Source organism: Argiope bruennichi, chromosome 4 (genome assembly GCF_947563725.1).
Source record: "Argiope bruennichi chromosome 4, qqArgBrue1.1, whole genome shotgun sequence".
Taxonomy (NCBI): domain Eukaryota; kingdom Metazoa; phylum Arthropoda; class Arachnida; order Araneae; family Araneidae; genus Argiope; species Argiope bruennichi.
The window spans coordinates 20,863,624-20,878,444 of NC_079154.1; the positions used below are offsets into that span (position 1 = coordinate 20,863,624).

General features: G+C 26.7%; 1 protein-coding gene across 1 annotated transcript in view; it reads left to right on the forward strand.

The window, feature by feature from the left end:
- The window catches only part of LOC129965769 (rabankyrin-5-like), a 29,837-nt gene extending 15,163 nt beyond the window's left edge, over positions 1-14,674 (forward strand). The window contains exons 12-23 of the mRNA XM_056079941.1: positions 372-624; positions 1,600-1,768; positions 2,906-3,024; positions 4,340-4,496; positions 5,169-5,369; positions 6,423-6,599; positions 7,334-7,481; positions 8,738-8,828; positions 9,429-9,553; positions 10,111-10,257; positions 13,068-13,158; positions 13,253-14,674. Of these exons, the coding sequence (XP_055935916.1) occupies positions 372-624; positions 1,600-1,768; positions 2,906-3,024; positions 4,340-4,496; positions 5,169-5,369; positions 6,423-6,599; positions 7,334-7,481; positions 8,738-8,828; positions 9,429-9,553; positions 10,111-10,257; positions 13,068-13,158; positions 13,253-13,382 (1,808 nt within the window). The 3' untranslated portion in view covers positions 13,383-14,674. The remainder of the gene's footprint in view (positions 1-371; positions 625-1,599; positions 1,769-2,905; positions 3,025-4,339; positions 4,497-5,168; positions 5,370-6,422; positions 6,600-7,333; positions 7,482-8,737; positions 8,829-9,428; positions 9,554-10,110; positions 10,258-13,067; positions 13,159-13,252) is intronic.
- Positions 14,675-14,821: the final 147 nt, after the last annotated feature.

Here is a 14,821-nt window from a genome sequence, read left to right on the forward strand (position 1 = left end):
TACTTAATTTAAATAATGCATTTTATTTTGATAAGACAGTCTTAAATTCTCTTATTGCCCAATAGGATGTTTTTTACTGTATTTAAAAGTATCTAATAAATAAAAGTATTTTTAAAAATGAACAAGTAATTTTTTTAAAGATTTCCCTTTAGAAATACATTTGTTTTGTTTTTTTCAAACTTCGATTCTTTAAATTTTATTATGTCAGCAAAATTTATAACAGCTGGCTCTGATAATTAAAATCTAGTTATTGTAGAAATACTTCAATCAAACGCAAATTTAAAAAAAAATATTTATTCAGTAATGGAATGAAATCATGATATTGAATTAAATTTTTATTCTTGACTAAATAATATTGAATTTCTTTACAGCATTTTCCCAAGTGAGCTCTGAAACAGGCATTGTTGTTCCAAATTTTAATATAAAGAATTCAAAAGGCCAAACTCCTTTGAGTTTGGCTTTAGAGATGGGACTGTTTAAAATGGCACCAAAGCTGATTGCTGGAGGGGCTAATGTTGATGTCACTAATGATGAAGGTTTAACCCTTTTACATCAGGCGATCATGAATCAAAATAAAGAAGCTGCCTTATTTTTGCTTGAAAATGGAGCAGATTTTGCTGCCAAGTGAGAATAGTATTATATATAAAAATGGATTTCGCTTTTTTTTTTTTTTTATGTACAGTGCACTCCTGAGTATCCAGCCTAATGGGGCGGAAAGGCAGGTTGGATAACAAAAAAAGTTGGAGTTCTAAGAATTCATTTCTTTGCCACCAATACTGGAAGACAAAATTTTTTACCAAAACTCACAGTTACAATACATATTTTCTCTTTTCTTATTGAGTACTAAGCCTTCCATTCATCTCGAGCCACGTAGAATATGAATGCAGCCCTGGCCAGGTGAAACATAGAAGCAGTTGCCGGCAATGTGTTGAGTTAAAATAGAAGGCTCTCTACTGGTAGTTTATATATGTTTATATACCACACTACAAGAATTTATTAGAGAAGTAAGTTAAGGGATACAAACTGTTCACATTTTAACATAAATTCTGTATACTTCACTGTTATATACTTAAAAAAGCATTATGTGTACCCCAGGAACAATTTACAAATCCTGTCCAGTTATAATCGGGAACAACAATTGAAGTCCATTACACATTGAGGAAATGATGAACCACAAGCAAAATGCTGTTCTTTTCCTATCATAACTTGCATTTTGGATTGTAGAAGAATGTCCTGGCAACATTGCCAATGCAACACTTTGCCTTTGTCAATTAATTACAATAAAGATAACTAGACTAGATAGTCGGGAATCGGATACTCTGGTGTGTACTGTACTTTCATGGTGTGTGTATGTGATTTTTGTATTCACATTGTTTTAGATTCACATTCCATTTGCTTAAATATGTATCCTTAAAAAAGTAATTGTTCTAGTCTAAAATAGTTTTTTTTTCATTATTATGATTGAAAATATCTAGGTGTATTGCAATGTGTAATTTCTTTATATATTTAATTAGTAAGTAAGGCAATGAATGTCTGGAAGAAGCACTTTTACAATATGATTTTTTAACTGAAAAAAACTTGCAAAATCATTTTTTTCAGAACAAGGGAAAATGAAAGTCCTTTACAGCTGGCTGTCAAGCGACATCTTCCATCTGTTGTAGATGCTCTATGCTGTGCAGGTGCAGATGTGAATGCTAAGGATGAAAATGGTGATTGTGCTCTTTGGCTTGCTTTAGAGAGTGGACAAGAAGATATAGCTTCTATTTTAGTAAGTATAGGTTTGACTGTTTTTAGACACATTTAAAAATACAATATATATTTACATATTTGATATAGTTTTTAGTATAATTATATTTATTTCAGAGGTCATTATACTAATTACGTACTATATACTATTAATATAACATACATGTACTATTAATATAACAAATCTTGAATTTCTGATATATCAAAATAAATACTTATTTTTATCAAGAGATATGTTTACCATATAATATAAAATTATTCATTTTTTTTTCATTGATATGCTTAATTTGATGCTTTTTTTATTATTTAGAAAATGGAAAAAGCTTTTATTAAATAATATGAAGAATTTTTTTTATTATTAAATCATATAATGTTGCTGCTATTTAAAAGATAAAACAATGTTCTCTATATCTTTTTAATTATGTATTTTATAATTATTAACTATTTTTAGTTAAACATTAAAGTACTAAAACATTAAGAAATGATATATTTTCTTTTATCAATGACCTGGCTAAAGTATTGTAAGTAAAGAAGTACTCATAATGCAGTGAATTAATTTAGTTATTTTACTTTGATTTTGAAAAAATCTTGTTATTCAACAACGTGAACCGTTTAACTGTAATTTTTAGGAAATGTTATGGTCAAAATGAGCATGTTCTATATTTGTTTTGAATACAAATTTAAATAAGCTTTCACTGTTCTTTCATAATGGAAAGTTTTCAGTATCACTTTGAAATAATATTTTAAATATTCTATAATTTCATATATCATTTATATTATAAAAAGTGATTTTAAAAATAATTTTATGGCATGTTCTGTTATGATAACCACAATTACATTAGATAAATTATCGTTATGCCATATCAAGGTATTTATACCTGTCAGAATTGCCATTTTTTGCATTAATCTATAATATTTAATGTACTTTTCTTATCAAGATTAAAATCATATGACCATAACAATATATACTTTTTTAAAGAAATATAAATTTCAACAAGTAGTCATTAGTTTTTTTGACAATTTTTATGCTTTTATCAGAGCAAAAAAAATGTTATATAGATTGAAAATTACCAAGTAACAATTTTAAATATTGAATTTTATGAAAATTACATTTGGATATAATGCAGTTTATTGTATAGTTTTTATAAAATCATTTTAGGTGAAACATGGATGTGACACAAATTGTTGGGGTGAAGGTCCTGGTGGCTGTTATCAAACACTTCTACATCGTGCCTTGGATGAAAATAATGAATCAGTTGCATGTTTCTTAATCAGGAGGTAAAATCATTTTCTTTTTATAATTGCAGTAGAATAGTGATTTATGATGATGATCTTGAAAGGCTTTATTTCTTCCATGATTGTCTGTCTCAATTTAAAACGTGTGTGTTTAGTATAATCTCTGATATTTAAAAACTGAGAAGGATTTCAGTTGTTATCTCTATAAAATATTTCTTTTATGAAGGAAAATAAAAAAAAGTGTACAGAAAACACAGTTTAAATCGAAACACATTTTGTGAGATATTTAGAGTAATTTGCTGCTATCTTGTATCATGAATGAAAATATAGAAAAATTCTATTGATGTTTAAGTTATAACTTCTGTACACTTTTTATAATGTTATAAACAGTTTTTCAAACCAACATAATGAAAATGTTTGTTTAATAAATATTTATCAAGTAAGCAGTTGATGCTGTCCCCACCAATCTTGGAGCCTGTGGCACTTCTTGAATTTGTGACAGTAAAAGATAATTTTGCATTAGATTACATGCTTTTGAACTATTTGATATTTCTGATATGATTGTGATGTTATATGAATTGAGAACAATTGAATGAGTAACAATTTTCTAAATGGCAAGGTTTGTTAAATTATCAGGAAATATCATAGAGGCTGTTGTAGGGATGTGCCTTTTAAAATATTGTACTTTTTCTTTTTATGGTTTTATTTTCTTAATTTTCTTTAACAGCAGAGTTGAGTGACTCAATATAGTTTTCAACGATTATTAAATGATCTTGATCTTTTAAAGCAGAGTACAAAGGATCTGTCACGCTTTCGATTTTCATTTAAGTAAAAGGTTTTTAAAAATTAAGATTGGGGATGGGATGGATGGGTATTTAACAAATAAAGGGTTTAATAACACTTTTTAAAGAATATTTGGTCAAAGTATTGATTTCAGATACTACCTTTCTATTTATTATGGTGATGAAAATGTTTAATAGTTTGTAAAATATCTTGAATTTAGATTTAGTGCATTTATATATATTACTTTAAAATTGCATTATCTTATAGTTAATTCATTCAAAAGAAAATGCATGAAAGGGAAAATTAAATGAAGGCCACATATGCGCACAAAAAGAAATTAAAAGAGAAACAAATGCTCTGAGATTCATATTTTGATAATATGTAGATTCATAATTTTTTGATGAAAATTTCATCTTGTGATGTGATTGATAAAAAGATGATAATTTCACACATATTCATTAAGAAATCATCAGATGCTGAAATTTTTTAAACTCTGTTTTAGATGGCTTTAAGGAAATGCAATCTGTTTTTTATCAGCGTAGGAATTCAAATTTTATTCATTTACATTTTTTAGTGGCTGTGATATGGATAGTCCTCGGAGACCTAGCCCTGAAGGTCGTGGTGAAGAGGAAGCCTTTGATGGACAGAGTGCTTTACATCTTGCTTCTGCTTGGGGTCTTGAACTAGTTGTGCAGACACTCATAGAACATGGTGCAGATGTTAATCTTCAGGTAAGGGTTTTACTGTATACTTTACCTTTTACAATTCTTACATCTTTTTAAATGTTATAGAGAATTAAAAAAAAATGCTTTGCACATATGTTTAAATTAAATATGTAAATAATTACATAGGTTATTATTTAACTTATATCAACAATTATTTGCATTTTAAATTGTAAATAAATATATAATATAATAGTAATTTTTTATATACATAACCTCCTTGAATAAATGCTTTGAATCAAAATTTAACTCATCTTTGAAACTTTTCATCATGTTGTTGTGATTAAAATATGGTCTTAAATCTTGGAAGAGTTGCTTTTATTTTTGCCATAATATTCATTGTTTCAATCTGAACAATTTCAAGATAATTTATTTATTTTATCATAATCTTCTTGTATTTATTGTCACACAAAATGGATCATGTTTTACGTAAGTCATGTTTATCTGCATTCTTAATATAGCAGGACAGTTATAAGAAAATACTTATTAATTTTGTTTTATGTTGTGAAATAATTAAATTTGCAGAGTGTAGAAATATAAATGATATGCCATTTGAATAGTTTCAAAATTTATGAAGCTCATTCATTTTTGTGTATCATAAAAACTTTTGGACCATATATAGTATATTAAAATGTAAGGAAACATTTTTTTAAAAAATGGGAGATTTATTTTATTTTTCAGGATTCTGAGCTGAAAACACCTCTGCACACTGCCATTGCTAATCAAAACTCTGTGATCATTAGTTTGCTCTTATCATGTCCTGCACTAGATTTAACTTTAAGAGATCGACAAGGATATACTCCTTTTGCTGCTGCAATGATATTTCGCAATAATAAAGCTGCAGAATCCATTCTGTCAAGAGAGCCTAGAGCAGCAGAACAGGTTTAAAATTGATTTTCTTGTAATTTACTGTATTTATTATTTAAATTGTCTATATACTTTATACTTTACTATATACTTTATACTTTATGTCTATATACTTTAATTAGAATTTATAATTATTAAATGCTTTACTTTTCATTTTAGTAATGCAATTTAAAAATGAGTATAAGTAGAAAGGAAAAGGATGAATTATTATTTTTTTTCTTCTAATCTTTGAATTGGAAATCTTTTAAATTCTGCTATTGAAACCATTTTTTTCTGCGATTTCTAGCAGCAATAACTGTTGTAATCTGTGTTAATTTTTAAATATTAAATATTTCCTATAAATACAGCCGTAGCTATAAATATATAATGCACTTAGTATAAGTATATATGATGTAAAAAATTGTAAATTTTTAAAAGATATTTAAATAGCACAAAAGGTAATGAGCATATTTTAATAATGATATACATGCTTTATAAGCAACAGTTATGCATTAATATATTTAATAATATATTTGCAGTAATCGCATAGAATATTTAAATTTTTTATTATAGAAAAGTAATAACACTTTCTTAGTTTTTGTCATTGCAAATGGTTGAATAAATGCATCTACTTTAAGATATGTTGAAATTTTATAATTAATATTATTGCAATTGATATCAATTAAAATTTTTTTTAAACTTTATATAAATACTGACCATGTTTCGAATTTGTTCTAAGTAACAAAAACAATAACAGTTTTCTAATTTATACTAGCATATTAATGGCAGGACATTAATTTCTTACCCATTTCGGAATTGTTTCTTGTGGTTCATTATTTAATTTGTTCCATATATATCATGAAAATTGTAGTGTATTAAATAATTTGAAAGGACTATAGTTACATATGATGAACAAATATCTCTTTGCTTGTTTAAAGCATTTTTCTAGGATTGATGCTAGAACTGATTCCCAAAGATAAAGAGTTTTTATTATTCATGGAGCATATAGCATTAAATATTAGCAATGCAATTTTAAAAAAAAATCATTTTCTGAATTTTATAAGGTGATTACTATATTCTGTTTTTTAGTTTGACAACAAAGGGCGAAATTTCCTTCATCTTGCAATTCAGAAGAAAGACATTGAAAGCATTCTATTTCTATTAAGCATCCATGTAAATATCCATTCAAGAGTTCAAGATTCTTCACAAGCCACTCCCCTTCATCTTGCTGTAGAAACGGGTTCTGAAATCATTGTTAGAAATCTTGTAAGTATTTGAAAGTTATGGAAAGTATACCTAAAAATGTCTTTTTTTTTTTTTTTTTCTCTTTTGTATCTTAATTTTTTTTATAGTGCTAGTTTACACTATTTTAAAATAAAGGGTAATTAGAAATTTGTTCTTTTCTTTGATTCTTTTCTTCTTTCAAGAATGAAAAAAAATCATCTGATCTTATAGTTGATGAAATAGTGACAACAATTTGAGCTTCATGGCAACAATGTAATTTATTGTTGGAAAATATGTAAAAAATGCTTTTAAAAAATTGCTAAAATTAAGCAAAAATTTACAGGACTTTTAAATTTCTATTATTTAAAAGACATTTTTTTTAATTTTGAAATGATATAAAATTTATTTTTGTGTGATAATATATTTGGGAGTTATCATAGCCAAATGCAAAGATTCAGCTTTATTTTTATTTAATTAAAATTTTAAAAAATTTTGCCAAGTTGCATATTTCTACCTCCATGGTATATTTTTACTAAATTTGGTAGCTGTATGGCAAATAATTTGATCTGTAGAAAGTCAATATATGTAAACACACATTCATCTTTATTATTAGTGAAGATGATTGAAAGAAACACTTTTTATTTAATTAATTAATTTATTTTTCAATCTTGTTCTAAAATGTGAATTAATTCTTTTTCATATTTTGATTCTTAAATATTAATTATTCATCAATATTCTTAGCTTTAGTATGAATTTTTTTTTGTCTATTTTTATAGCTTTTGGCTGGTGCTCTAGTGAATGATCTGACTCCTCAGAAACAAACTGCCCTTCACATAGCTGCTTTGCATGACCATAGTACTCTTTGTAAAGTTCTTATTGAGAATGGTGTGGATTATGATGCTGTAGATAATAATCGGAACAATGGTAGGTTAGTTCACTTTCTGAAGCTCATTGTCTCAGTATAAAAATAAGTACTTGTGATATATATATCTGAAATATGTATTTGTTTCGAGAATGGTACTTTCTTGTGTATATTTATTAATAACTTATTTTATATAATTCGAAATACATTTGTTAATTGGTGATAGAATTTTTCCTTTGCATCTCGAACAGAAATCTACTGTAGTTGTTTTAAAGCATGTTTATATCAATAGAAATAATAGTTTTTCATTATATAATTTTCTATACAGCTCTGCAGTGTAACTGTAATATTTGGTGGGACAGTTAATACAACACAGTTTAAAAAGAAAAATCAAGAAATATCAATGTATTTATTATATCTCTCAAGTCTATTACAGCTAATTTTTTTCTTTTAGAGTTATATACATGTTTATTATTGCATTATTTGCTATATAAAATTATTCAAATAAAATATTTCCCACTTTTTTCAACATAATTGCATGATAATTTAATCAATCAGAAATATGTGAATTCATAGATATTTTTAAAAAATTAAATAATAGTATCTAATTTGCAAGGAGCCACCTCCATTTGCTTCAGTTATGAAAGTGAAATAGTAACTGCATTTAATATACTCGGTTACTATTTCACTATAGTAATAGTTATAATAATAACTATAAATAAACAATGGCAAATGTAATAAAACAGATTGCATTGTTTGCCAATATTAGACAGAATTATGAAATGGTGTATGTACAGAATAAAACAAAAGTAAAAAATATCTAATAATATTGTTTTCATTTTTCTAATTGTGAAACAGTTGAGAAATATTATAGGTTTTTAAGTCTGTTCTAATGCACACAAACTTTGAAGTATAAAGAAAAGTATGTTAGCAAAATATTTCATCTCTGCTGAAATTGGTAGAATATTATGCTAGCATCATATGATTACTGCATTTAAATGTAATCTAATGAAAATAAACAACTTCGGTTTCATTTTCACTGAGTTATAAATAGTAATTAGTAGTAATGATACAATATTAATCTTTTAGATCCTGAAGATTTTATTGTATGATAAATTATCTCAGATGCAGAAAAAGATGCAAAAAAAGAAAACTATTTTTTTTTTATTAATATAACCATTAAATAATTGTAATGAAAAGTCAATGCTTAACCAATTGAAAAATATTTTTCAATTAATATGAGTCAAAAGAAATATATTTTATGTATATGTAAAATTGTGTATTTACAGAAATGTGATTACATTTTTCATTTTTTTAGCTCTTCATGTTGCTTGTCATAAAGGTAACTTGGCCACTTGCCGTGTACTGCTCACTGAATCTCATATTAATGCGGAAGCTGTGAATTTAAGGTAAGAAAAAAAAATTTAATTATTTTTAGATTTAATTTAGACTTATTCAGAATCAGTATGAAGATAAAACAAATATTTTGTCAATAAAAGAAAATAATCTTCACTTTTATCGTTTAAAAATCGATAAAAATCTAAATTTAAAGAAACACAATTGAAATAAAACTTAATTAAAAAGTAATGAATCATACTAACATAATAGATATACCAATGTAGCAGTTTAAACATGCAATGATAATTGTTTACAAATAAATAATTTTTAGAAGCAAAAATAAATAGCAGGGATAAAAAAGATGGCAATAAAGTTCAGAGAACATTTTTAGAAGAAAATACTGCTATTTTTATGTTCATTTAGGATTTTGCTAAATGACAAAGTTCCTTGTATTTTATCACTCTTTATTTGTATCTTGTGTTTTCTTGGGTTTTTTTCCTTCCCAAAAGTAGTGCATTTATTTTGTAAATATATATAATTGTGTGATATGAATTTTATTCAGTTGAGCTGTGTTGTATAAATATTTGAATTTGTATTTTCTTAAAGTGGCAAAGAACTAAAATATTTTTTATTGATATCATTATTAATACTTTTTATATTGATGTTTACAGAGGGCAGACTCCACTCCATGTTTTAGCTCAGTATGGAAAGGAAAATGCTGCAGCGATATTTGATTTGTTTGTTGAATGTATGCCTAACTATCCTATCGATAAACCTGATGCTGAAGGAAATACACGTAAGAATAGTTTAGAATATTTTTGAAACTTCTGTTTGAATTTTTTTGTTATGCATAAAAAGAATTCTGAATTTTTTATGCTTTATATCATAAAAGCAGTGTACAAATCCACATGAAAAAGCAATTTTCTTTCATATATATTTTTAAATATATGTATATTCCTTTAATGATATTTTTCAATCTAAGCTGTACAAGATAAATTCATGTATTTAAAGTAATGTTAATATATGTCAAAAGTTTAACTGAAGTTTAGCTGGACTAATAGATTAATTATAATAGGTTATAATTAATAGATTAGCCCTCCTCCTTTCCATAAAAGAAAGGGTGGAAAACTTAACAAACTACCTTCTTCTATTTTTTACAGATTTTTGGGAAATTTTTAGTAAATATTTATTATAATATGCCCCCAAATTTTTTTGGCCCTAACTTTTCACACTGTTTTTTCTCTCTATAAATACATGCATTGTAGATTTAGCTTTGACAAAAGTATTCTTAGTATTATAAATGATGCTCTCATTATGTATTAATGTTATTTAACTGAATAATTGTTTCTACAGCTCTACTGTTAGCTTACATAAATGGAAATGGAAACTTGTGTCGCGCTCTAGTTCGATCTGGTGCCTGCTTAGGCAGTTGTAATAATCAAGGTGTCAACATATTTAACAACCAAGTAGCTACAAAACAGTTGCTATACCGATTGCTAGGTAAATAGTTATTGCTTTCATTTTTATTAAATGTTATTCTTTGTGTATGAAACTTCTTCCTTAAAACATATTTAATTACTTTTTCTGGAGTGATAATCTTTCTTAATAAATATTTGTATATTAAATCAAATATTTCATTTATTGAATTTATTGCAATATTTTCAGTACAAAATTACTGCAAATACCGTACCATTCAAAATTACCATATAAATTTATTTCCTAGCTGCAGAGGGAAAAAAAATGGTATGAAAAGACTTAAAAATAGAGACTAATGTACAAAAGGGAATATTCAGTATTCAAGATTGAGAACCAAGAAAGTATTGTAAAGTCTCATATTCTTCACAACTTATTTTAATTAAATGAGAATGTTTATTACATTTTGAACCCCAAGACTTGATTAAAACTACAGGGTGTCCCAAAAAATGTATACACACTTTAAATAATTGTAAATTTGAGGTTTATTATAATTCAAATAATTTTCAACATGTAAAAGATTCTACAAATATCATTCTATTGTCTTGTTATCGCATGTTCTCAAACTGATGTCCATTCTGCTCCAGACACTGCTGACAACACGAAGCGATGGAATAGCACACATGATGGAACAATTCCCTTGGGATATTCGTACATTCATGTTCAATGGTTGCCCTCAATTGAACAACTGTTGCAGGTTTATATACGTCCTGAACAGTTCCATCAGCTTCAAACTTATCTCTAATTCGAGTGATGGTAACTCGTGTAGGTGGTTCTTTGTTAAACTCCCTCTTAAATTGTCTTTGCACTTCTACTGCATTTTTATACTTCCAGTAGCATTTTAGAATAAATTTCCTTTCTTCAAATTCAAGTCTGTCTGCCATCACTCGGTTCAATGGGTTCAGTCAGTCAGTAAAGAAGAAATAACTTAGTTATCAGCTGCTAAAATGTGTATACATTTTTTTGGGACACCCTGTATATTTTTGAAAAATCTTTTATATTATTTGATGAGTCTGTGGTAAGTATCACTTTTTAGATGTCGAATTAGTGTTATGTTTTTGTGATTCATAAAGGAATAAAAACAAATATATAAGAGAAAGTATAATGTGATCTGCTAATCCATTGTTTAACTGAATACAATACATCATTTTTGAAAATTCATAGTGTTACTATTCCTTTTATTATTAATGTATTTTTTAATAGAAAAAGTTAAATTACTTGTCTTATCCCTCTAATGGAATAAGATCAAATGGCATGTTAAATTTATGAGATATTATGAGGAAAACTACATTTGCAATAAAAAAATAGCAGACATGCTTATTTTATATGACAATTTAAGAATATATACTATTTTCTTTTCTTGAAATGATATTCTATTTCAATTTTGTATGGGGTGGAATTTAAAGGAAATGACACTTTTTTTCCTCCCCTTTTATTTATCTTTTACTTTAGTTTTCTGGCTTGTAGCTTAAGGTGATAGAAGTATATCTTTGGTTGATATAGCAAATATGAAGACATGGCCAAGTTATTGCTTCAAAAACTTATGATTGTAAGTTTTTAGAATAGCAGGAATTCATTTGGATGGTTCTGCATTCTTGACTTGTAAAAGAAATTTAGCTTTTTATGCTAGGGCTCCAGATTTTGTATTTCTAGAGAAAAGTATTGCTAGCTCCTTTTTTAAAATTAAACTTGCTTCTGGAGAGAAGCTTCTAAAAGAGGGTTTGCTTTTGGAAATAAGTTCTGTTATAAATTGGTAGGTTTGTTTGTCGGCCTATACATGGTAACTGAAGGGGCAAATAAGTGGTTAGAAAAATGTTTCTATTAAGTGAATGAATTCTTGGTGAATTCTACTCAACTGTAGTCTTCATTTCTGCTGCTGTAAGGAAAGCATGGACGTTATAATGCCTTTAGACATTGAAGTATTTTTTGAAAATCACTGGAAAATGTTATGTTTGCTTATTCAGAAACCACATAATTTGTCAGTTCCAGCTAGTTTGATTTTATCATTGAGTTTCTGCTTCTACTTATCTGTCGTTGCAAAATTATTTGCTCATCTTCAGACATCTATCAAAGTTAAATCATCAAGCCTACTCTCTATCAGCAATATATGATATGCTAATTCTTTTTCTTGGCATTCAGAAAATATATGGATATGTGATCCTGATTCATCTTATTTTTGGCAGTTTAATCAGCTATTTAGAAATATGTTAATTTGTTATAATCTTTCCTATCTTAGAAACTTGGCCCATCATTGCAGGATTTTGCAAGTTTTTGGTACCCTATCTTATTCCCTTTTTCTTTGGCCTTTTCCATTTTTTCCTGGCTCCTTGATTGTCGATTTGTCTTATTTTGTTAATTTTTAGTGTACTGTTATCCTTCAAAATGAAAAAGTTGTAATTTAATTTTAAATAATAAAACAAGACTGGATAGTATAAGTCTTATCTTATTCCAGGTGCAGAGTTTACCATATTATTATTGGAATAAATCTTTGTTTTCTGGGGATAGATCTAATAGGCATATAATGAACATGACCGAATAGAGTTTTTATAATTGTAGTGACTCTTAAATTAAGTTAAATTAAAATTTAAAGAATATTAGCAAGTTTACGATGTAAAATCAATTCAAACCTAGACAACAGCAACAGCACAGCTAATATTGCCTCAACTTTTTCTTGAATAGTGATGGGTTATTCAGAATCTTTCCACTAGAGAACAGAATTATGAAGGTACCCTGTGTTACTCCACTCCTATACATTATGTATGAAATATAATATTTTCTATTTGCTGCCTGTCATATATATTTTTAGTAACTTTTTTTTTTCACATTTTCCTTTTCAGACTATCTGCCCAAGGAGCCACCATGGTGTGAAGGAGAAAACTGCATGGAATGTTCGGCAAAATTTGGTTTAAAAACTAGGAAGCATCACTGGTGAACTTTCTTTCTTATTATAATACAGGTCTTAAATTATGACATTTATTATATTTTTTATTTCACAATACTAATTTTTTTCTCTTTATTTCAGTCGCCACTGTGGAAGGGTTCTATGTGGAAAATGCTCCGATAAAGACGTTCCTATTTTAAAGTTTGCTCTTAACAAACCTGTTAGAGTATGTGAGCTGTGTTTTGATGTACTAACTGTTGGAGCTTTTTGAAACCAGCAGCATTGTTCAAATCAGAGATGCAACCTAGTCTTGTTTGGATTTCTCAGATTCACTTTTTATGTGTTGAGCCATATTTTCTAGAAAATTTCAGAAATGCATATTCAAGGCATGTGTTTCTTGATATTATTCCATTTTGATACTTGCTCAACGATAAGAATCAAGGGGTTAGAAGTATGTAAATTTCATTCGTAGTATTGCTTTAATATGAAAATTGTGTATATTTGTAAAATTTGGTTCAATAATTTAAATTTTTACAATTGAAAGGCAATATTAGGTAGTTAAACAATATCAGCTGCAAGTTTTTATTGACTTTTTTAATAGTCAAGAATTTTGAATTTTTGTATGATTTTAAAAGCCTTTTTTGAATAAAGATACGAAATTATCTCAAATTAGTTCTTCTTTATACTAATAATTATACTTCGAAACTTTCTTTTACTTATAAAGTAATGATTCTTAATTTACCTGCTGAAATTCTAAAAATACTTTGTAACTCTTGTGTAGTTTAGAAAATCAATATTTATCAGTAAGAATAAATTTACTCTACATGCTTATAGTTTACAATTTATATGTAGTGTAAATGTACCTGTAATTATATTCTCAGTACAAAAGAAAATGGCAAAAACTCATGAAATGCAAAAAATTTAAAATTTAATAACACACTCGCCATTTTTTAACATTATCAATTTAGGAATTAATTAATGTTTTCTTAAAAATACATCCTGAAATATAGTATTTTTAGTAGTAAGTTTTTCTATTTAATGTTAATTACATTTGATTCCATAAATGAGATGTTTATTGTTATGAGGATTCCATGCATTTTGAACTCATTAAATCATGTTTAACTGTACTCTACATTATTCTGTTGAAATAGCTAAGCAAGAATTTTATCACCAAAGCAAGAGTTTTATTGAATTTTATCTATGCAATTTATTGTAAAAATTATTTTATATAAACAAGAAGTAAGAACATTTAAATGGCAATAATAAATTATTTATCTGTACCATATAGTTATTTGCTTTGTTAGGAAATATTTTGTTTATGTATTATGTAATTGCTAGTTTTGAAAACATGTTTAATCTCTTGCATGATATTTGAAAAGCTCATCTATGTATTTGATGTCTTTATATGTTATTTGTTACAAAGGAATGTGTTGAATTTTTTTGTTACCAGAAATTTTTAGTATTAACTTCTATCTGTATATTTGTATTTCGTATTTAATGTAAATAAACATTAAAAAGTGGTTAAAGCAATCAAAGCCCAATAAAAGGAATTATTAACTTTTATATTCTTTTCAATATTCATGCTTCATGTTTTATCTATATTTATAATAAAAGAAGAAAATAATAACAAAAAAAAAATTTCATCAAATCCTTTTTAAAATCTAATGAATATACTTTTTTGAGGATCATTTTATGAAATCAAATGATTAT